The 25,068-nt window shown below is 36.0% G+C and overlaps 1 protein-coding gene, 1 non-coding gene and 1 pseudogene across 3 annotated transcripts in view; all 3 read right to left on the bottom strand.

Moving 5' to 3' along the window:
- Nucleotides 1–25,068, bottom strand: part of MSH3 (mutS homolog 3) — a 124,198-nt gene that overhangs the window by 67,813 nt on the left and 31,317 nt on the right. For both annotated transcript variants that reach the window (XM_039874950.1, XM_039874952.1), the window contains 4 exons: nucleotides 21,640–21,752; nucleotides 18,700–18,814; nucleotides 12,509–12,593; nucleotides 9,914–10,023 (listed from right to left, as the gene is read on the bottom strand). In XM_039874950.1, the coding sequence (XP_039730884.1) occupies nucleotides 9,914–10,023; nucleotides 12,509–12,593; nucleotides 18,700–18,814; nucleotides 21,640–21,752 (423 nt within the window). The remainder of the gene's footprint in view (nucleotides 1–9,913; nucleotides 10,024–12,508; nucleotides 12,594–18,699; nucleotides 18,815–21,639; nucleotides 21,753–25,068) is intronic.
- Nucleotides 384–502, bottom strand: LOC120612608 (5S ribosomal RNA). Its single transcript, XR_005655502.1, has one exon. It is a non-coding gene; the product is annotated as a 5S ribosomal RNA (ribosomal RNA).
- Nucleotides 5,305–5,420, bottom strand: LOC120612605 (uncharacterized; annotated as a pseudogene).

Here is a 25,068-nt window from a genome sequence, read left to right as displayed (position 1 = left end):
TTAAAATCAAACTGATCTCCTTTGATGGTATTTTGTTCTGTGCTCAAGTTTTTGGTTTTTTGTCATTTTGTGGGGTTTTTTTGTGGGGTTTTTTTTTTTGTATTTCTTTTAACTTGGTGGTTTGATATTTATTTTTATAATTCCATTATCTGAGGGTCTTGGCATTCTAATTCTGCTGTTTGTAATTTCTGCTGACTCACACTAATAGTTACTTGTTTCCCTGTGTCTACTGTAATTACGGTTGTGAGCTTAAGGAAGAGCTTTCCTCTTTGGGATTCCTAGGAGGCCTAGATTGACAAAGGGAGGATTTGCATTTGCTTCCGCTAGGAACTCTGAAGTACAATGGAATGATTTTATTTGATTTTAATTAATTTTTTTTTTTATGCCTACAGCACCTGGTATTCCTAGGTGGTCTCCCATCCAAGTACTAACCAGGCCCGATCCTGCTTAGCTTCCAAGATCAGACGAGATTGGGCACGTACAGGGTGGCTTGGCCGTAGACTACGATGGGATGATTTTAAATAAATTTTACAACTTGGAAATTGTCAGACCTCACAGTACAAAGTGGAATAGCAAACCTGAGTAAGGATGGGCCTGTGGTTAAGAATTTTTGGAAACTTTCCCCGCTATGAGAGTAGGCCAAGACAGACATATTTCTTTGTCCCCTCTCCTTACTGTGATTATGATCCTTTCAGTGTCTCACATTGCTGTAGACTCTCTAACTTAAACAGACACGAGGCCTTGTCTCCTCTTTATCACAAAGCTTTTTTAAACCAAATCCTTGTGATTATCGACATCTGTGAAGGCCTTAGGGGCAGCTGCAACACCAGAGTCAACTCGCTTCCATTTCCAGCTCCTGTTTGAATCTGTTACCTGAGACTTTCCCTTATTTATTTGTTTAACAAGCTCAGCTGTCCTAAAAGAATATTTGTTACACTTTTAGGACCTTTCTAGTTACTTCGTATAGAGAAGCATTTTAAAGACATTAAAGCCACAAAAAAAGGAAGTCCTCCCACAGCATTTTGAGGGGATACATTCTGAAAATCCCCACCAATAAGGGTGGGGAGAAAAAGAGAGAAAGATAAAGCTGGAAGAGCCAAAAAGGAAAAGATCTGCATCTCTTCCTTCTTACTCTCCTGTGTTTCTCCTCAGCCCAAATGGAAGTTGCCATTTACTGGGGTCTGTATCTCACTGGAGGCCCTGATACTGTAGAATAAACCAGAGACCAGCTACACGTTCCTGGATATATGCACCCCAAGAGATGCTAGTTCATCCATATGCAATAACAGTCAGAGTAGACATTTGGATAAGACGTATCTAGCATCACTTTTTTCTTGGCAGCAGCAGTTCCCCTTTCCCCTCTCAGTCAGCAAAGGCAAAGGGGCATGGGGTCAACACCAATCAATCGCACAGATCTCAATTACGTACCACCAACCACTCTTATTTCTCATTTACAAGCAGTACTGTCTCAATGGGCTGAGTAAAATCAGGGTCGCCACAGGTGATCATTCAGTTGGCAGGCTCATGGAACATGAGAAACGACAGAGAATAAACAGGGCCTCCTATTGTAGTTAATTTCAAGAAGTTCCAGAGAGTTAAAAATGGCATTTAGTTTTACTGTATTATACATTAAATGTTAAATGGAGGAAATACGTAACATTCTATTACTCTGTCATTTAGCCTGGGGCTATGAATTAGAAATATAATCATTAATAATCCAAACATACAGGCTTACCAAAATAAAGTCATGTAATTATTCAAAACAATTAACACTCACTTATGTACTTAGTGCTTTAGAAAATTACACGAAAATTAATCAATTGTCAAGGATCTATTTCCTAACACCAAGAATTTTCTATTTTCTTAATTTTAATTACTTATGTGATTTAAATGCCAAGAACAAACTTAAGATGCTTAATTCTCTCCAGCAGTTTTCTCAAAATCTAATTTTAATTATGAAAGTATTCTTCATTTGTTTTACTTGTGGTATTGAGCTATACAGTGAATAACAGGTAAGTATTTTACTTTAGGTACAAAAGCTTCCACTACTTGTATCTCCTTCACTTCACTAGGAGACTGTACCTTGACCAAATTAGATCAGAAACTCCTTGACAATAGGAACAATGTCTTGCCACTGAGACGGAATAACACAAAATTTAAAATAACTACCTTATACTATTAAGGGAAAGAATAAAAGTACACAGTAATGTGTATATAATGCCTTCGCCTATGTAAAGAGGTGAAGGGACAGCCATTCATATTTGATTATTTGCTTTTAAAACAAAAATTCTCTAAAAAGATATACAAGAAAATAATAACCATAATTATCCAGTAGGAAATGGGCAAATGTGGGATAGGGATGAGAGATAAATATTTCACTGTATATCTCTGAACTTAAACTCTGACACTATGTGAAGTTATTGTCTGTTCAGAAATTTCAATAAATTAATTTTTTATGCTAAAAAAAGGAAAATAGAGTTGAAACAATACAAAGGTAAAGAAAAAAATAGCCATCTACAGCAACAGACTACTAGCTATTCTCTAAACATTTCTTCTTCACCCTTAACAAACATATGTTAATCTCCCTTGCAGTTAAGTGAGACCATCAGAATGATTTCTAGCCAAGGAGATATGAGAAGTGATACCTGCCACTGCAAGACCTGGCTCATAAAAAACAAAAATATATCCTCCATGCTCTTTCCTCTTCCACTGGCTAAATGTCATTGTTCAAGTAGACCTCAGAAGTCACATGTTTAAGACTTAAGAGCCCCTGGGCTTCCTAGATGACTATGTGATGAGAGTTCCAGCCCGAGACCGTGGATCGTTTATGCAAAGAAGAAATCAATTTCCACTCTATTAAAGCCATGAAATTTTAGGGAGGCCTTTTTGTTACCAGTTAGTTTCTCTAGCCAACACACTATCTTTAGTCTCAACAAACATGTTAATGTGTACTTAGTCAATCAGAACATGAAGCTGAATTTCTTAAGTTCCTAGGGCTTAATCAGCTTAGAGCATTAAATAAAAGAGAAAGGTTGTAATCCAAGCCCAATCACACAAATTGATAGTGCTCAATTGCCAATGGCTGCATCATTCTGAGAGAAGACTCACACAAAGACTCTACCTACTCATCAGTGGTCCTTGCAACTCTCCTCACCATCCAGACTGCAGCTACAGGCAAAAGGTAAAACACAGGCAAGTACAAGATTCAGGAGAACTGACTGGGACAGATCCTGGACAACTGACAACACAGGCACAGACTCCTCCCTGTCACCACTGGAAGCCTCCAGCTGGGTCATCTTATGACTGTCTTCTTTTAATGGCTGTATAATATTTTAACGTATAACTAAATAACAATTTATTTTTCCATGCCCTACTAATAACTAGGTTGCTTCTAATTTGGGGGGATTATAAAGGCTACAACTATTTTCTTGACCACATAATTGATGCTAGAAACCACACTAATCCTTTATTTATACTGTTTCGTTTGGTCCTCACAACAACACTATGAGGTAGAGACTGTAATTTCCATTTAACAGGTGAAGACATTAAGATGTATAAAAGTTCAAACTCATCCAAAGTGACACAACTGAGCAAGGGAATTGGAACTAAAGGTGAGTCTCATTAATTCCAAACAAAACTGTGCTTTCAGATGGGCCCGTATGTGCTTGGCTGGATGATCTTGGATAATTAACCTGTCTCAGTTTTTCTCACCTATACAATGAAGCAACAACTATCTCTGAGGACAGTTGAAAGAATCTGTAGACGTACTACAGATTTTTTAAATGCAGCACAGTTACACACTGGTTTCCCATCCTGCCATTTTCTTTCGGCTCACTTGATCCTTCTGAGCTTTCAGTTTTCTGCTTCTCCCATACGGAGACTCATTTACAATAAATCTTAGGCTTCAGCCCTTCCCCCTTTTCACCCTGGCTATTTTTCCTTCCTCGACTTTTACGTCTGGACCTCTGCTTCTTTCTACCCAAACATTTCCTTTATTTATTTTTTTAATATGTTTTTTATTCCTAAAATCAATCTAACATTAACAAGTACCTTTACCTGGACAGATACAGCCCAGAATATTTTTCAAAGATAAGACAGATGGATGATTTTACAGAGTACTATACTATAGGAACGAAATTGCAGAATGTTTGCAATTTATATAATTCAATGGTTCTTTACAATGTCATTTCAGATGCTGAATAAATGGGCAGTGCATTTAAATGATAATCAAAACTCTTGTTTCCATTCAAGAGATGAGTACATTCAATCTACTTGTGCCCTAAAAAAGGGAAAGTTTTAAAATATTTGAGCCTATCTGTTATGGTCTGAATTATGTTCCCCCAAAAAATATATGTTGAGGACCTAACCCACAGTGCCTCAGAATGTGACCTTACTTGGAAACAAGGTTATTATACATGTAATTAGTTAAGATGAGGTTATCCTGGAATAGAGTAGGCATCTGATCCAATATGACTACAACCTTATTAAAAAAATGCCATGTGAAGAGATATGCACACGGGAAGAAAGAACACCATGTGACTGTGAAGGCAGAGATAAAAGAGGCATCTATGGGCCAAATAACACCAACGATTGCCAGCAAACCACTAGAAGCTAGGAGAGATGCGGGGAACAGATTCTCCCTGGCCTCTTAAAGAACCAATTCTACTGATACCTTGATCGTGGACATACAGCCTGCAACTGTGAGACAAATTTATGTTGTTTAAGCCACCCAGTTTGTGATATTTTGTTACCCCCTAGCAAACAAAACACTATCTAAATCATCCATTATAGAAGTCAAATTCTACAGGTGTGGTCTTAAAGAGACATAGGAAAATCAGCATGTGACCGAATATTTCTAAGCAAATAAATGCTGACTCAGATGTGTTTAGAGTTATGAGTTAGACCTTTTACACGAGACTTAAAACTAGCTATGCCTAAGGTGAAAGACAGCCCCTTCCTATCAACGTCCTTACTAAGTCACATGATTTTCTCTGCGTAACTTCTATCTACTCTAATTCCACTAGGGGTTTGACAAGAATGCAAGATGTTGCCAAACCATTTCTTCCAGTTAAGTACAATGTTTTCAGACCTGAGCAATCAATTATTCCATTAGCAGGGAAAAAATTGTTTCTCAGAATCACTTCTGAGAAAATAAAACAAAGAATCACATAAAGGAAAGCTACTTGTACAGTCTTTTTAAAATCAAGCTTTTCTTAGAAAAATAAACTGTTACACACATATATCTTTATTTTCGAAACCTATTTAGAACTGTAAGGTTTTTTTTAAATTTATTATTATTATTTACGCCTACAGCACCTGGTCTTCCTAAGTGGTCTCCCATCCAAGTACTAACCAGGCCCAACCCTGCTTAGCTTCCGAGATCAGACATCAAGCTTGTTCAGGGTGGCATGGCCGTAGACCATGGACCGTGGCTCCACTGGGGCGCGAACCTAGGACCTTCTGGGTATAAAGTAGACATGCTAACCGCTACACTATGGAACCACGTCCAAGATTTTCAAATAGATTCATTCATTTGGTCGTAATTTCTTGATCATCTATTACATTCAAAGCACGATGAGCCCCCAATGCGTTCTCTGTGTGTTGAGGGTGGAGGGGTAAAAAGCTGGACAGGATTAAGAGGAGTTAACTATCTAGAGAAAGAAGAAACAGGAGCACTTCTCAAAGGCGATATCAGAGTTAGGTCTTAAATAATTCACTTTTAATAATTCATTCAATAAATACTTGTCAAATGTTTGTTATAAATGAAGCACAGTTTACCGAGACAGATATTAAATAAACAGATAAAAAACAAATATCGGTCATGATAAGTCCTATATGCTATCGAAGAATGATACAGGAACATAATTTAGATTAGGAGATCAGAGAAAAAAGCTCTGAAGAGATAACACTTTTAAGGTGAGACCTAAGGGTAAGGAGTTAGCCATGTAAAGACTAAAGAGAAAGGGAAGAACATTCTAGGTAGAGAGACCAGTGAACGGTGAAGACGATGAGATGAGGAAAAGCTTTGGGATGCTCAGGAACCAAAGGAAGGCCAGAGTGACCAGAAGACAATAAATGAGTGAATGCAGGGGAGGGTCGGAAAGCCAAGTTAAAAAACTTTTATTTGAAGCACAATGCAAAGCCAATGAAGACTTTAAGGGAGGGGAGTGACATGTTTCAGTCTTTATTTTGAAAAAAGAGGTCCTTTAGGAGGATACTGCAACAGTCCGATTGAGAACTGATGGTAGTTGAGACTAGGGTGATGGCAGTAGGGATGGCAAAACATGCAAAGACTCTGGATATATTTTAGAGAAGGAAGCAATAGGACTTAGTATTAGGCTGTATGTGGCTATTGGAAAGGAAATGTTCAGGATAGCTCCTAGGTTTCTGGCTTAAGCAGCTCATTAGGTAGAGGTGCTAGTTCCTAAAATGGGGAAAACAGGAAAAATAACAGGATTGAACACATTGTTTTGAGGGGTGTGTGACAGACCTGTGCGTTTCTGAATCTAATTTGAATATATAAGCCTAGAGAGTAGAGGAAAGACCAGAGATAAAAATTTGGGAATCACGGACATTTTGATATTTATCATCATAGCAACAGGTAAGTTCATAGGAGGAGGGTAGAAGATAGTGAGAAGAGAAGAGGAGGGGAGGGGAGGGTAAGGGAAAGAAGAAAGCCGAATCTATTCCCCGCAGCTCCTAAGTTCCTAAGTTCGGGTCTCAGGAACTCCCAACACTGAAAAGATACATAGAGGACGAACGGCTAGCAAAGGAAACTTTGAAGAAGCGGCCAGCAAACTAGGAAGGGAACAAAAATAAGTAGAAGTTTCCACTTCAGAAAAAAAGAACAAAGATCCTGAAATAAATCACACTCAGTATGTTGTAAGAACTATAAACAGTACGGAGCAACATAATGAAATATACATCTTTTAAAATCTATAGGTCATGCAGAGTAGAAACAGAGAAGGGCAAGACCACAGGCATGGAAGTGCTTAGCTTCAGCTTCCTCAGTAAACAAAAAGCCTTTTATGTAAAGACTTTCATCTGACTGCCTTTTATAAAAAGTGATTTTACAAAAAGGCAAGGTGATATACTACCACCTCTTGACAAAGATTCAACATTTTCACTGTTGATCAAAATAATACAACCACTAGAAGGGGAGAAACATTTCTCAGAGTCTGCTTCATAGTAAGTAATCTGCTGTTCTGCATGTGCACACACACAGCTGTCTCTCACTGAAGGAAATGCTTTGTTTCCAATCTGTTTTGCCCACTCAAATTGCACACTTCTGAGGCAGAGATGTCCTGGCAGATGTGTGGGTCTGTAGCCGCTGGAGATAATGGTGACAAAGTCATCAGCACTTAAGTTAGAAGAGAACCCATGGCCACAGATAAGAGCCTAAGTAGTGTTGAAAGTGAGAAGAGGCCCCAGGAGAGAACTCTGGGTATCGTCAACATTTACAGTGCAGGTAGAAGAGGTACTCAAGAATGAAATGCATAACTTACTTTTGTTTAATATTTTAAAATATAGAGTATGTTACTAAATCTTGAACCCTTCTAAGATGAAGAAATCTGCCTTGGAAATTAATATTATGCCTAAAACATCATTTTAGAGAATCGTCTCATACTTTTAAAAGTCTTCTTCTCCCCTGCAAATCAATATTTACAAGAATTTGCATTTTCAGGCTTTTTGACAAAACTAATAAAGTACATATGGTTATATATAAAAGAGTGACAAGACCATATCAACTCAAAGAAGCAAAAGAAATTCAAAGATGAAACCTCAAAAAAAATGAATTCAATATAATTTAATTTTAAAAGGTCTTAGGACTAATGGCTTGCCAATGTGACATGTGTTTATAAGAAGAAGCCAGAGAACTATGCTGGAGAATCTTCCTGCATAGCAGAAATTAGCAGAGGTCATAAAAAGTATTAATCATACATAAGAAAGCATAAACTATTTATAAAAATTTATGTGGTTTCAGTGAAGTATATAAAATCTAGTCTCAATAATCTAAATGAAATCTTTGAATCAGTCAATAAGTATAGGGTAAAAGCCATTTAGACTTTCTAAAAGACACCAGTAAAATTCTGCACCAAAGAGGCCATTTTATGGAATAAAAGGTGGTAAGAGTGAAAAATCCTCTGAAATTTGAAACACTTGGTCCTGGATTTATGAACTGTGAGATTTCCCTGGGAGCTGAAATAGACTAAAAATATAAAGAAGATCTTAAGGGATTTAAGAGAATTCATAGATGACTAACAAATAATGGGCCCTTGGAGAACTTTGAAAGGTCTGTCTTATATTGCTAAATTCCCTTGTCACCAATTATTTGTTCTATGATAACTGTAGAAGAAAACCAGGCCCTAAACTAGCATTTGGCTGCCAATGTCAGCAACAGAATATTAGCCTAGATGGACCATTGATGTGATAAGCATGGCACCTATGTTAGTTAAAATAATAATAATAATAAATATATAATTGACTTACTGACTAATCAACTGAAGATTTTCTCAATGTGTTTATTTGGAATAGGCTGCAAGTACCATTAAGATTTAACTGGAAGATGAAAGTTTTAAAACTATGACCTAAAATAAAAAGGGCAAAGGAAAAGTTTTGTGTGCTTGTTTTCAGCTATATAATTGTTAGGCCAGTCTAAAGTTCACACTTGAAAGCATCAGTTTTCAATGCATGGCATGTTTTCTCTCAATCTTTCTGGGAAAGTAAGATCCCAAGGGATACATAATTCAGTCCCTAAAGAGCATACAACATGGTCCACTGAATTTATCTCAACTTAATCTTGGTTATTATAAAACAAATTTAACGAGAAATAAAAATTTTAATTTACATGAAAAAGTCTACTAGTGAGTCTGTTTCTAGCAAATAAGATAGTAATAATTGCTGTGCATGCTTAGGTAGATGTCTCTCCAGAAGCCAGAATGTAACACCCCTTAGGCTGTGTCCACAGACTATCTGCAGAAAGCCATCTTGTCTGCTGTTGCTCCACAAGGTAACCTTATTTCATTTGAATATTGAACCAAAGTAGATACTTCCATTTTCAGAATTTCTTCTTTATCTAGTCAATTTCCCCTGCTCAAAGGTCTTTATGGTCAAGAAGGGAAATCAAAATGCCCCACGAAAGCTGAAGTGATTTGGTAATCATCATCAAAACAATGTCATAAAGCTTATTACTAACACTAATAACAATATCTGCTATCCTTTATGGTAGATGACTATCTCCTAAGCACAGCATAAAACGCAGCCAAGAGTGAGGTTATTGTGCAACTTAAAGAGAAATGCACATAAAACCCCTAGCATGGTGCCTGGTATGGAATAAAGGTGCTCCTAGTAACTCATGCTACTATCTTAAACATCTCATGCCCAACCCCTCTTTCAGATTCCTACTAGTACTGCTTTAGCTCAGATCCTCAGAAGCTCTCAGTAAACTTGCTAACAGCCCTGACCATCACCACCATGCTGGCCCCTCCGACACACAAGCCTAGCTTTGATCCTTTCACTCCCAGGCTCGAAATCATTGGATTAACTTCCCCTGGCTACCAACTCCTCAGCCTAGCCTACAAAGCTCTCTACAAAAGATAGGATTCCATCTCTCCAGCCCCTTCGCTCCCTACCCCCTTATGCTACTGATGACCCCAAACTACCTGGATAACTCACTTTCCCTGAACACACATCATGTCTTCCAATCTGCAAGCAGGCTCATTCTTAGGGAAAAGGAAAAAAAATCCTCATAATAGTAGACAGTCTATTGCCATATACAAACTAAAATCTTCCCTAATTTAAAACGGTGTTCTTATAAGTCATGGTAACCTTGGTTTTAAGGAGGGCAATATACTTTTAATTTCACAACTTTATATCATTTCAGAATAAACGCACAAAAAAGGATTCCCTTTACCTTAATTTAAGGAGTGGCTGGGTCACCCACTTCTTTAACTTCCGTCTCCCAAACGAAGTTTTAGTATGGTCTAAAACCCAAAATAAACTTCCTTTGGTTTTCTTATCAGTCTAAGAAAAGCGAGAAAACAAGTTTTATTAACTAGACGATTGTATTTGTACCCAAATAGCTAGCTGTTCATGTGCTCTAATGATTCCATATACCCTAGTTTTAACTGTTACATATGCCTAGCATAACAAACGGCTCATCACAGGTGTTCATTTAATGTTTGATGAATGAATGTGTGTTATATATATAATACTTACATATACAAAACCACACACATATATACACACTATATATATATAAAGTATTGATATTTTGCACAAAAAAGGGATAGACTATGTATTATTTTTGGTTAACTAAGAATAAATTATTAAGATATCTCTTTTGACATATATATTTGTCCTATGCATCTTAAAAATATAATTATATACTCTTCTGCCTTAGGAAGTACAATGAAGATAATTTAATATTCTTTGGCAATTCAGTACCGTTGACTGCCTCAGAATTAACATTCTAAAGACCAATGCCCTCAAGACAACATTAAACAAGTATAAGGTACTGGAGATAGACGTGAACCTGCACTACACTCTGAGAATTTACCCTGGAAGGGTTTTGTTTTAGTTTGTTTTATTAAATCATAGATAGCTTATCTATCTATGCTTTGCTACTTGAAAGTTGAGCCATAAAAAAATTTACAATTAAGTAGATATGATAGTTCATTTTAACCAAGTAAGTTTTCATTATCTTACAAAAAGTCTATTAATAGGTTCAAATCTTATTTGAAATATAAAATTAAAGTTTTTACCTGAGTTTTCTTTTTTTTACCTTTTCCTTTTCCTTCAAATCATCAAACAAGTACTTAGAAAATACCTATGGCTCAGGTGTATGATTGGTAAAGGTATATTAAGGCATGGTCTCTCCCCTCAGGGCACTTATATCCAAGTTTGGGAGAAAAGACTCATAATTAGGACACAATGCCACCTGGCAGAAATCAACTTTAACTGTATGACATAAGCTCTCCAGGCCTTAGAAGTTTAAAGCAGAGCACACACAGAAGCTACGGTGGTCACGGAGGCGCCCCCCCCCTCTCCCTGTGGATAAGCCTAATGGCCAGTGCTGACTGTTGAGGGTGGTCCGGATTAGTAACACCAGGGCCCCTTCTGAGACAAGAGTCCAAGTGGCCTGTCTGCAGTACAGGGTCCCAGGAAAAGGACGACGGTGAGGAATGAAGTTCCATTTAGCTGGCATCACTGGAGAAGCAGGCACAGACAAGAAAAGGAGAGACGAGGGAGACTCAAGTCCTGTTATGTCTCTGCTCTCCCTGACACGCAGCCCTCCTCACTACCCCTTGCCATTGCTTGTTGGTAAGGGAAGCCAAAGCTGAAGTGCAAAGACAAGCAGAAAATGTTAATGCTCAGCTTCTGTTTCTACAAGGGCCCAAGTCTTGATAATGAAAGGATTTTTAAAGGGTATTTTGCCTTATAAATTTGATTTCAGAACTGCCTCCACAGTAGCATGATTCAAACAGGGAGGATGGGAAAGAAAAAAGAAAGCTTGGAATGCTGGGGCTGTGTCTGCAGGCTCTGACTATGAGCTCTTCTTCATCTAAGAAATACCCTTTTATTCCTACTACTTGTTTTCTATCATGCAGACGTATACAGAGTTGATGAGAAAGACTTGTGGGAAAAATTCTCGACATCTGGATAATGGAATTGCAAGGCAAATATGTTATTGAATGAAAGTAAGCTGACCCTAGGACATAAGGATAGCTTGGAAGAGGAAAAAACTAAATGAGAGAAACTAGTAATATACAAACCTGGGAGTCAGGAGAATAAATTCAGCTTTTACTATAATTCACAACGGTAATAAATATTTCTGAAGAGCTTTAAACCATTTGACTCAGATGGTTCAGCTTCTCCACTATTTACTCAAATGACTTGGAACTGCTTTTTATTTCTATGACTTTATGTTATGACATTAGTTTTACAAAATATCTCACATTTCCAAGTGACAATTTAATAAATGAAGCAATAATTTTAATGTCTCCATTATCTTCCTAATTCATCAATAAAGGGCAAATAAATGATGAAAATTTGTGAAGGAAAGTACTATGCATCTTACAGTCTAATTGAAATATCACGGTAACTTGTTTTATATGCTACATAATGAAATAAGACTACAGACATTTCAAAAAAAAGGTAGAAAAAATATAATCGAGCAGACCAAAAAAATCCACTTCATATTAATTTTCAAAGATGATACCCTTCCAAAGAAATATCTAATACAGAAATTATCAGGATGAGCATGTCACTTCAATCATTGAAAAGGATAGCTCGATAGCTTCCAAAGTAACCTCATAAAAGTATTTTGTATACTGTATTTGATTCTCCAAAAAGAAAGCGCTGCAGTTATCAACTAATAAAGAGCTGACAGGCGGAGAGGTCAGCTGAAGACGATATTCTTTTCTACACTCTTAGGAATAGACTGCTACCTTATTCCAAAATTTCTTTCAAAACCATTTTGAATGAACTATCCCTTATGCTTACCTACCTGATTCTGTAGAATTTCAAGATTCCTTAATGTTGTTCCATTAATTGTCATAAATTCCATGTCACCTGACAACTGTTTAAAATTCCTGTAAAAGAATAAAATATGAGCCATGATGTAAGCGCATAAAGAAATTTTAAAAATGAATTCAGACACTAGAAATATTCCAGTAACATTATGAAAAAAGTTAGCTCTTTGACAGGGAATCAAACCAAAAGCAGCAAAAAGAACATCACTGGGATATCGTCTTCCACTGATGCTGGTGTCGTTAAATAGACTGATGGCGAAATAAGGATAGTTGCTCTTGAACCAAAAACAAGAACAAGGAAGGAAAGTTAAGTGGTACACAGAGTTTTTGGAGCTTTTTTACATTTCCAGGAATAGAACCAAACATAGTCTTTTATCATTGGCAAAGCATGTGGCAGTATCTTCAGGAAAAACTATACAATTAGCTAGAAAAATATGTCAAAATACTTAAAAATGTCCTCCTTATTCTTTAGCATGAGATCATCTTGATAAACCCTTTAACAACTTTTAATCAACATTCTGATATGTGCAACAAATGTTATTTACTCTATAATTAACAACACGCATTAATGTAGCTAATGTTTTAGTAAAGTACAAAACTGAAAAGCTGGCAAAAATTATTTAAGCTCAAAGAAAACACATTCTGCTTATGTCCCTGTGACTATCCCAAACTAGATTAAAAGTTCAATAAATTTCATAGACTTGAGTATTGAGTTGCAATATGATTAAGTGTATGCACAACTCCAATTTGGCTTTATTAGTCTTTCATGTTAAAAAGTATATTAATCGATGCATTACTGATATAGGAATTCAATCTCCTTTATAAGCCAACTCTTTGTTTTTTCCATCAACAGCACTTATAGACTCGATGGCTTAAAAGCAAGAAAAATAATGGCAAGTCACTAAACTATTTGGAAGGAAAGCATGAGTGTTTGCACTATAAGCCCAACCACACTTATCATGGCTATAATAAGATTTAGATAAAATCCAGTTTCCCAAGCCAGTTATAGAAACAAGCCCTCATCCAGGAATCTAGAGCCTAAAATCAAAGCCCACATCATTATGAAATGACTCCCACTTCTAGATGACTCCCCCAACTTAAGCTCCGGAGCCCTAACAAAGAAATAACTTACTGCACATTAGGAATGCTGCCTAGTAACTGAACACTGTCCTTTGGCAGTGTAATTTCTCAGTTTGACCTAGCTTCCAAAGGATGATAATTTGTTAATGATTTTCAGAAGGAAGCAACTCCAAAACTGATTGATAGCAGGTATTTGTAGCCCTTTTCTTCCTTCTTACAGCAGTTAACTTAGTTTGCCTTGCATTATAGCAATTTATGTTCTTGGGCTACCCTCATTAATAGATCTTAGCTCCTTGAAGGCAAGGGTTATTAATGTCTTATATATTTGGTAGCACCTGCAGAGTCTAGCAGAAAGTAGATGTTCAACAAATGTCTGCCATCTTCCTACAAAGAAGCCAGTTTGAGTTTGTTTGTTTGTTTGTTTGTTTGTTGAGTCATAAAGCTCAAAAATGTCTGTGAAACACTCGGGGACAGTAATGAAATATAAAATGTTATTTTCAGGAAGAAATAATTATGCAGTGATTGGCTGTGAAAATGACAGGTGTTCGCACAACTTCATGGTCGAAAATCAAGCTGGAAGAGCTGATTACCTAGACTGAGAGTTGGTATCTAACCAGTCCTCATGTTTAGATATGTCATGTTTACTTCCTCTACTCCTGACAGTTGGGTTTAACCTACACAATTAACATAGTCACAGACTCTAGAGAGATGCTTAGTTAGCACAAAAGACCAATCAAGAACTCGTAACCCAGTAGCCTTTTCCAAAAACATCTCAGGTAGTGGCCTTTATCTCCTATGAGCACCAGAGATGGGAGATAAATAAGTGGCATTTAAGACGTGTTGACTGTCCAGAAAAACTGCTCCATTGCCTTCACCCTCACAAGTACTTGTAAATCAAACAGTCCATACCCTGAAGAATGGTGTCTTAAGTTTAGGATTCCAAAAGTGTGCCCTGTTCCACCAAATATCTGAGGGTTTTGTCACCTCAACTCCAACCAAAAGTGCAACCCTGCTCCTATAATGCGCTGAGTGAACTTTTGAAGCAAGGCACTGTCAGAACATCAAGACTGAGAATTGGAATTACAAGGAGCATGATTGCTAAGAGTTTACACAACTGCTTTTGTGCTTGCTTGCTAAAATGTATATGTGTGGCAGAATATTCTTTGAACTAACATACGACCTGGTAGAGAGAGTTGGAGAAGCTTAGAGTCCTCATCTACATATAGTTACTGGAGACTCCCAATATCTATTATATCAAAAAGAACCCAGTAACTGTGAACAACCAAATTGGCTTGAGTTACCAGACCTTTAGTGAGAAACTATACAGATATACTCGTATATACTCGTTTTATTGAGCTTCAGATGTTGTTGTTTTTTTTGTTTTTGTTTTTTTTTAACAAATTGATGGCAAGACCCTCCACCTACAAAAAGATTACGAGTTGCTTTATCACAATACTCACTTTATATCGGTGGTCTGCAACCAAACCCACAACATCTCTGAAGTATGCCTGTATGGGTTCTTTTCTTAATTAGCAGCATTAATTAAGAAACCAGATGTGCATATGGTTTTTTATTTTACTTTTGGTTTTGCCCTTACTGAACAAGTCATCTAAACCGTAAAGCAAAGAAACAAAGAATTTCTTTAAACTGATATCTGCACTTTTTTAATAAAAGACAGCAACCACTGGGTACTATGAGACTGGTTCCTATGGAACAATAATTACCAAGCAACTATAAGAACTATCTTTCCCAAATGTTTGGTTGATAATAATATGTTCTGAAGCTGGGACTCTTTTTTCCAAATACAAAAAAAAAAAAAATTTCTTTCTGTCAGTGCCTATTTCCTTTGAGAATTACATACATTTTTTAGCTAAGCACTGTATCTGCCAGCATCATTAGGAATTCAATGGTATATGATCACTGATCTGAAATACTCAAACAATTCTGAATTATTTATCTTTTTGGAAGAAGTCAAATTTTATGTTTTCAAATGAACCTCATAAACAATGCCTTTAGAATTCATGTTGTGTGAACCTAGATACAAATAAGTAACATGGGGAAATACTTCATTAATATTTCAGACAACGAAAATACAAAGAATGCTTTTTTCCCCTCAAGTTTCATTACGACAAGAAAACAGACTTGCTACAAACCTGCCAAATTTAAGATTCTGTATCATTCCCACACTACTTTTTAAAAAATCTGATTTAGACTAAGGCAGTAAAGGTACAGATCTCACTTGCGAGATCAACCCCTCATGAAGATCCTATTTCGATATTACTTGAAAATGGAAACGAAGGCAAAAAAAATCTACCACGCTGCATATGAAATAAATAGTGGAAAACAGTTGCACTGCCTAATCTTTTGGTGGTTAATTTTATTTAATTATTATAAATTTAATTTTATAAAATTATTATAAATTTTAATTATCACAAATTGCATAAAACTCCAGTTTATAGATTTACTTCTACTTAATTTGTAATTAAACAATATGAATATCTTTGCATTCCTGAATGTTTCCAATAAGCATATTAGAGAGGAAAATAAAAAGAAAGGTGTATAATGGGTACCCAAGACCACTGCCAGGTTCAAAAGATATAGTTATATTATATCATTGTATATAGTCATACTCAGAGTTATGATTTATTACAGTGAAAGCATACAAAGCAAAATTTGTCCAATAAAACCTCACTTAATCCATCCTTAGAATGATTCTTAAAATGGTATATGTTCCTCAAAGACCTTTAAATAAACATATACCAAAATTTTTATGAAATGTGCAGCAACTTTTGTGAAACTATTTGCACAAGAAGACAACTAAAACTTCCTCCAATAACGCAGCTCTCAAAGTAAGTATAATCATATCTTAAGCTGCTAAACTTTTAAATTTTAAAGTATTACAACTGAATTTTAAATACAGAGGAGGACATTCATGTGTTCCAAAGTAATCATTTTGAGAGGCTACATTCTTTTCCCAAGATATAAGAACTGTGGAATTACTCTTCGGAAATTATATTTAGAGTCCAATCACATGCCACCCATAAAACATCATCATCTACATTTCAATAGTACCAGTTTTGATCACAACCTTTATTCATTCACCTTCGCCTCCAAGGACATTTTGGGAATTTCCAATCAAATCCATGCTCACAGGATGAAGAATTCCATCCTTCTTTTTTTTTTCATTAATCCTATATTTACTGACTGCCTACTGGGCACTGGGTGATAGATAATGTGAGGGCCTAACATTTTGGACTTCTTTATATCTTTTTCATCTGGCTCTATGGAAATGAGAGGAGGGGGTTACCCAACAGGCAGATTAGACACACACTAAGTCACCAGCAGATCCAGTTCCCTGACCACTTCCCAACAATACCACCAAATATAAGTTCAGCTTCACTCAATTTATCAAGTCAGGTAATTTTAAAATAAGCTATTTTAATTTCAGTGCAAATAAATAGTTTATGTTTTACTGTTTTTCACTTTGAACTAAATATGAAGAGGACACAATATTAGAAAAGTCACCTTCCTATTCCAATATTAATACTTCATTGCTTGGTGATGTAGGGACAGAAACAAATCTTCATGGGCAAGCTATTAGTCACTAGTTCAACCTCGTTCAGTTAGAGGCTCCCTATCGTGAACAAGTCAAATGGTAAGTAGCCTGTCATCCTTTCTTTATGGGGATCCCACACAATCAACCATACAGAGCAATCTCTGCCATATGTTTCCTATTACTGGAGCTTAAAGTGGAATCCAATGAAGTATAATGCCTGGCTGCTACTTTTTTTAATAAAACATTTCAGCCATCATAGAATATACATAAATATACTACCCAAGTTAAAAAGTAAACATCAAGTAGAACTCCCCCAGGCCACTTCCCCCACTGACCTTCACTGTTTCCCCTCCATCCTCACCGGAGAAAACCACTCTTCTAAATCTGTTGTCCATTATTTCCCATGCATGTCTTTGTAATTTCACTATATACGAATGTATTCTTAAGCAATACACACTGCTGTTTCTCATGTTTCTAACTTCATATAATAGTATGCACTCTGTGTCCTTCAGCAGTTTGATTCTTGGCTTACTAATTTTTGGCTAATGAAACTTTTCTAATATTGATATGTGTAACTTAAGTCCATTCATTTTCGTTACTATATAACATTATATTGCATGAATAGAACACAATGAACCCATTCTCCCGTTGATGAACATTTATTTAGATTGCTTTAAATGGAATAAAACTGCTTCCAAAGAAATGATATGCTGTTCTACCCTAACTACCACATACAACACACACCAAAAAACACACTACAGAAAGATTCCCAAGTGACCTGTCTTTCTTCCTCTCTCTCCAACAACCTCAAACTGGCACTATCTTTTCCTTCCTCAATTCATACTGGTCATTTTACTAAGATAACTTCTATCTGTCCAACCACCTCTGCAAAACAGGAAGTAGCTTACTTATCCAGGATCAAAATGATGAAGGGTAATTCTTCACAGAGCCAAAGACAAGCGGCTGGTGAAGGTAGAATACAGAAAGGCAAGGAAATTATCCCGCTACCTTTTTTTATGCCACTGGCTTTTAAACTAGTATTTTCCTAGAATGTCACCTGCTAGTTTTTATATCTCTGGAACTCTACAAAGTTAATCACTCTTTTAAAAAGCTATCTACATTAGTAGCTGTCCTCTTTGTCTCCAAATTTATGGCCTATGAAATAAGAACTGAAAACACAAATCAGAAAGGAGATAAAGTTTTATGAATGCTTTTTAATACCACTTAATTCCACTTATTACGACTTGCCAATTAACTGCTTTAGAAAAAAGCACAATTTTGTAGTCGAAACTATAATAGCTATCATGAATACAAATTGACAGAATTCTTAAAGATTCTTTCAATATTTTTATATCAATTAACATTTTTAATATTCTTCAGCAGCAATACCACACAGTTCATCCTTGCCCCTGAACAGAGTATTCCATAAACAGCAGGTAAACTTCCCTGAGAATAGTATTTACCAAATTCGATTTAAGAAATATCATTAATATAATCCCACCTCTTTTTTACTTTTGAGAAACAACTTACTTGGGTTTGGAAAGCACCTTTTCCAAGTTAAATTCTTTGAGGTATCTTATTATGGCAGCCAAAGAGCAAATCACGGGCTTCTCCAAGTTAATAATGCCAGAAAAACTTTGAGAACCTAAAAAATAGAATATATACTTTCATTAGAATTATTATTCACCATTATAAACAAAATTTAAGATAAATAAATTTTATTTTATGGTTACTGAAATAATAATTTAGATAATATTTCCTTAGAACTGCCCTTTAGAAAAATGCAGACAATTACGGTATGGGAAATAGGAGGGCATTTTCTGATGATGGAATAAATCTTTTTGGAAAGCAATAGAGCAACTTTTTCAAAATGTAAAATGCTTATCTCCTTTGACTCAGAAATACTCCAAAATGCACGTCAAATAAGTACATACAAGAAAGTGAATTGAAAAATATTTTGTAATAGTAAAAAACTAGAGACAACCTAACTGAACATCAACAGGGGAGCAGCTAAATAAATTCTGGTAAGTTCAGATTATTATACACCTACCAATAGGAATGACTTACAGCTATCTGCACTAGTGTGAAAAATGATCCATAATATATTACTGAGTGAGGGAAAAAAAATTGTATGATCATTCTCATCTCTCAACAGGAATATTATAACAGCTTTCCATCTGGTCTTCCAGCTTCACCTTTGTGCCCTATAAGGCAGGGGTGCCCAACTTCCGGGCCACGGACTGATAGGGGTCCGAGGCCTGTTAGGAACCGGGCCGCACAGCAGGAGGTGAGCAGCTGGCAAGCAAGCGAAGCTTCATCTGTATTTGCAGGTGCTCCCCAGCACTAGCATCACCACCTCAGCTCCACTTCAGATCATGAGGCATTAGATTCTCACAGAAGCAGCGGTCCCTCGTGCCATAGTGGTTGGAGATGGCTGCTATAAGGTATTCTTAACAAAAGCCAAAAGAATCTTTTGTAAAATATATCTCAGATCGTTAGACTACTGGGCTGAAAAATCTTCCAACATCCCCCAACTTACTATAAGAAGCTCTAGTCCTTAAATCTATGAGACCTTGTACAATTTGCCTTCCAAACTCTTTTGAGTTCACCTCCTAATATTCTCCCTCTTAGTCACTTTGTTCCAGCACTCCGGCTATTTGCTAATCCTTAAACATACCAGGCACTTACGATATGTTGTGCTTACTGTTGTCTTTGCTGGTCCTTCACAGGTCCATATGGCTTTCCCCCTTAACTCCTTCAATCTTTGCTCAAAACTTTGTTCAACTGCCATTTCCTCGGTGAATCCTTCCTTCACCATCTTATTTAAAAGTTCACCCTCTTCCATGCCTTATTTTCTTTATAGCTCTTATCACCTTCAAACATACTATCTAACTTACTTCATTGTACATCTCCCTCCATTAGAACGCAAACTCCAGAAGGGCAAGAATTTTTGTGTTTTATTCCTTATTGTATGTGCAATGCTTCACATAGTCAATAAAAATTAGTTGAAAGAATAAACTCAAGTTATAATAAACAAATAGACAATTATGTACATGTTTATGTGTACATATGTGGATTTTACATAAAAAATTCATAAGGATTTGAGGTAAGAGACTTTTATTTTTTTCTTTATATACAACTATGTTTTGACTTTTTTGCCATAGGCATTTGTTACTTTTAGAAATAAAAATATTTAAAAATATCCTCTACTAATCAGTAGATTTCAACCATAGCTTTTTCTAAAACCAAGGTATAAATAAACAATTAACAAAACCTTTTCCTCTTCTACTGAGAATTTCATCTTTTAACTTTCTAACTCTGTTCCACAGGAAACCTGATCAAGATGAAGTGCCAGTGTGTTATGAAGTAGCAATGGAATAGGGTAAAAATGACTTGACATCAGTAAATTGCACAGGGACCAGGAGGAATTATAAACAACTGATTCCAGAATTTTGACCTCTCCTGAGAGTACACTGATTCTTTGAACTTGGCACGTCCTTTATAGAAGGACAGGGCAGACCTTGCACCCTCTGGATGAGAGCCCTTTCTCTGCCGCTAAGCTGTCACTAGGGGAGAGAGGAAACTGAAGTGCCAATGGATCTGTGGACTGATACAAAAACTGCTGAAGACTTCTCCGAGAGAACATGTGCCCTGCCAGAAAGCTGCATTTTCTGTCCTATATCCTTCTAAGTGAATGTGATGCTAAAAGTGGCTTATGGTGGTCTTGTGACTTAGTCTTGTCTTTATTTGAACATAAGACGATGATCCCTTGGTGATATCTCAGACTGGCGCCATAAGTGGGTTACACTCTCAGACACTCAATTCATTTGGACTAAGGCACCAGAAGATTAAAAGGGATAGGGAGAGAAATCCTAACAAGACACTGATGCCTGGGAAGGACGTGGAGGAAGTTAACCTATGTGTGGTCTAATGGTGAAAGCTCTGTAGCATGTGATAAGGAACCTTAATATAAGCTGGACTGGTAGGAATGAGGAGTACAGACCCATCATTCACTGATACCTGATTGAGGAAATGTGAATTAGACAAATAATGGTTACCTAACATATTCAAACCCTGTCACTAATGTTCTGATACTTAAATTCCAGCAACTAACCTTTTGAAATGCTACCCTTCATCAGGAGACTGATCCATACATTCTATAAAACCGCAAGGAAAAAAATAGGCCATATTTTAAGAGAAACTAGAAGGAAAATTGGTCGGTAACTAACCCCTTCACTCCAATAATTATGTCAAAAACAACAAATTACTAAATGGTTATAACTACAAAGGAAGAAGCCGTACTGGTGTTTTTGATGTATAAGAACCATGAACTCTTCCCTCTACTTCTTCCAGTTATTTATTAGTAACTATTTAGTTTTCATTAAATTGAAAGTCAAAACTTGTACCTCTATTCAAAACTCAACTCAGTTAAATTTGAGGACATATGACTCACATGCATAAAATATTTACCTTTGATGTCAACTACATCATTTGAATAAAACTCTGTAACCATCTGGAAAGCATGGCTGTATTCAAAATACATATTATCCATCCTTTCTACTCGAATTCTGTCATCCCGTACGCTGAAGGAAAAAAATGAAAATTTCAAAGATAATCGACCATAATCTTCAACTATCTGTATTTAGGCCTTTGTCTGACCAAAATAAATAAATGAAGACTCACTCCTTATTCTCTCCCGAGCTGAAAAAAAGAGAGAAAGCTAAAGTTTTCCTGTCAAAAGGCCCCATTTGATAAAATATAATTATTACTTTTACTACTGGCATTTTTTATCACCTAGCACACTGTGAGTACTTTGTTTGTTATCAAGAACTCATTGAAATTAAGGTCAATTCCTTTAATAAATACAAAAGGGAGAAAAATGGAAAAGCATCATTGTCACTCAATTGCATCATTTGTTTAAATACTGTAGCAACAGAATACATCATCGAGTAATTCTTTCTTTGAAGTGGCATCTATACATCTGGTTGGCTTCTTGCTAACTCCATTTCTACCACAACCACCAGTTAAATATAGAAAATTGCCCTTAGGTCACCTCTCACTGTTTATTTAAAGTGGTTCTATAATCTTTAAAAATGTTACATACACACACACACACACACATGTATACACATATATACACACATATACAAACACACACATACACACACACACACATATATATATACATATACACAATTATGTAAGCACATCAACAAAATCATATTCATGCTGGCTAGTACATTTTCTTTTTCATTTTCTGTTTTGCTTAGCTACCCATTCTCCTCTCCTTCTCCTCTCCTTTTCCTTATCACCTCACTGCCAATTCATGTTAACAGCCTAGAATGAATACTTCCTTATTTTTTCATGTTCATATAATCATACACAAGTATATCATATACGTATATACTCATACATGTATGTCGTTTTTGTGAAAAATTTAACATAAAGGATTATTGAATCTTACCTGTCCTTTCTACATGTGTTAAAATGATCATATGGTTTCTCTCACTTAATTTCTTAATATATTATTCATATTTTCTGATGCTGAATGATCCCTGCATTCCTGGGAATATCCTTGTCATGATGTTCTGTGTTGCTCAAAGTTATAAACTTGATTTCTTAGTGTTTTAATTTTTTCCAGGAAATGTGTGACAGCCTACCTAGCTCCAAAGACTTTTTTTGTTCTCCTTCAAGACTAGGCAGGCATAAGCTGATTCAGGAAGAAATGTAAGAGGCAGGATTTTCTCCCATCTGTGGTGCTGAAGAAGGATATTTCTACCTTAATCCACTGGAAAGGGAGTACCAGACTGACTATTGCAAATCTCTTATCAATTTTTATCTTCATGTAGACTCCCTTAATACCTGGATTTTTAGACGCCTACAGCAAAGTTATTATTTAGCAACTCAAAAAGCAATGAATGACCTTACATGAGCTCCACAGTGTTTTTATACAAGTTGCTAGAGTGAACACAAGAAGCAGCTGGCAACTCAATTACTGTTCTAATTAACGTTTTGTTTGATAAGCAGATAAGGATTTAGGAATCCATTAAATCTAATAAAAAATGGACTAGTCAGTTATCCTTGAGGCTTTTACGGAAGTATTACAACAGTGTTAAAGTCACCATTCTGCAATCTGTATATTAAATATCATCACGAAAAAAATTTTTTTTTTACAAACTGGCTGGTGTTAAAATCTCATACCCGTGCTTTCCTAGATTTCTTAAAAATTGAAGAAGGTTATAGTAAATTCAATTCACTATACCTTTGAAACAAAAGTCTACTCGAAAAACCGTATAAATAATAATAACCAACCACAATAAACTAGATTTTAGTAAATTTCTACATTAATCACAGAACTGTAAATTTTGATTTCCTAAAATTGTAGTCTGTGGAATACCTACATCACAATCACGTGCAACCCACACTAAAAGCACAGATTCCACACCTCAAATGTGTTCAATCTGAACTCTGCAGGAAGTTAGGGGAAAGGAGGTATTTTCATTTTTAACAGGTTTTCAAGGTGATTCACAGGCAAACTGCAGACTGAAAACACTAGTCTACATGAACAATACTGGCAGTCATCATAGAACTAGAATACAAAATAGAAATGTAAATCTCCAATGACAGTCTATGTTGCAGCTGTTCTATTAGAGAGGTCAGTAAATATCTTTTCACCAAAAAAAATTAAGGAAGTCAACTATGGTCAAATAATTGACCTGGGTCTCAACAATTATGAAAACACTTCCATTTCCCACCTCTACAGGGGCTGTTTCAGCCGGGGCCAAAGCCTCCAGAATCTCAGAGAGGAGGCTGAACAGAAGCAGTGCTCCTCCCTGGGCCATGCCCGTGACTCCCCTCTGTGCTGGGTGGGAGGACAACCATTAGGATATGAGTCTCAGTCATCACATGAGGTTTGCCAAGCTGCACTGCTTGAATATAAGATTTCTAAGTTTAAAAAATCTTTTCAGATGTGACCTGCCTCTCTGTTGCCAAATATATTGTTTTTGAAAAACTAAATGGTGATAAAACTCCCAACAAGTGTGAAGCCCATACTAGAAAGAAGGTAACTTCATACCCAGTATCTCTTAATGTCAACTTGGACATAAAACTGGTGACTCTTTGGTATTGAATAACAGACCACCAACAGTGATTCTGAACTAACATTCAGTGGTGACCAAAGAGGTGGCAGCTTACCAATTTAATGATTTAGGTTGACTTTGGAAACTATAATTATTATAGACCAAAAAAACCTTGTTAAAGGCTAACAATCTACTTTAGGAAAACTCACAAGGCCTCTTCTGACAGTGTACTTAGTGATAATAATAATACTGATTGAGTTCCAATCTTCCTAGATGAATGATTAATTCTCTCCTCTGAGGATAGAACGCAAGATAGGTCTAGATTGAATAAAAGAGGCCATGTAACATAATTACAATGTCTTTTTTTTAGAATTAGTATATGAAATTAATTTTATCACTGCTTATAGTAGGGAACTATCACCACTTTCTTAGAAGACTAAGGGCTTTATATGAAATAATAAATATAGACAACCACTAGAACAAAAATATCAGAATAATCTCATAAAAACAGCAAGAAAAATAGACTACATAGTGAAAGATTCTTTAAAAGATATAAAAATAGAAAACAAAATTATATAAACAAACTAATATCAAATACATCTGCCATACTGACAAATGTAAATTCACTAAACTTGCCTAGTAAAAGAAAGTTTATCTCAGCTTGAATTACAAAGAATAAAAAAAAAAAATCTAAGCTACAAACAGGAGCATAACTTAAAGTAATTCTGAAAGGCTAAAAATAAAAGGATGGCTGAAAAAAAAGTGCCCAGATGGATATACTAAGCAAATGCAAATATGTAAAAAGAATGGGACAAGATTT

This window comes from Pteropus medius, unplaced genomic scaffold (assembly GCF_902729225.1).
Source record: "Pteropus medius unplaced genomic scaffold, Ma_sr-lr_union100, whole genome shotgun sequence".
Lineage (NCBI taxonomy): Eukaryota > Metazoa > Chordata > Mammalia > Chiroptera > Pteropodidae > Pteropus > Pteropus medius.
The sequence above is the reverse complement of the archived record's forward strand: the minus strand, read 5'-3'. Positions and strand labels throughout refer to the sequence as shown.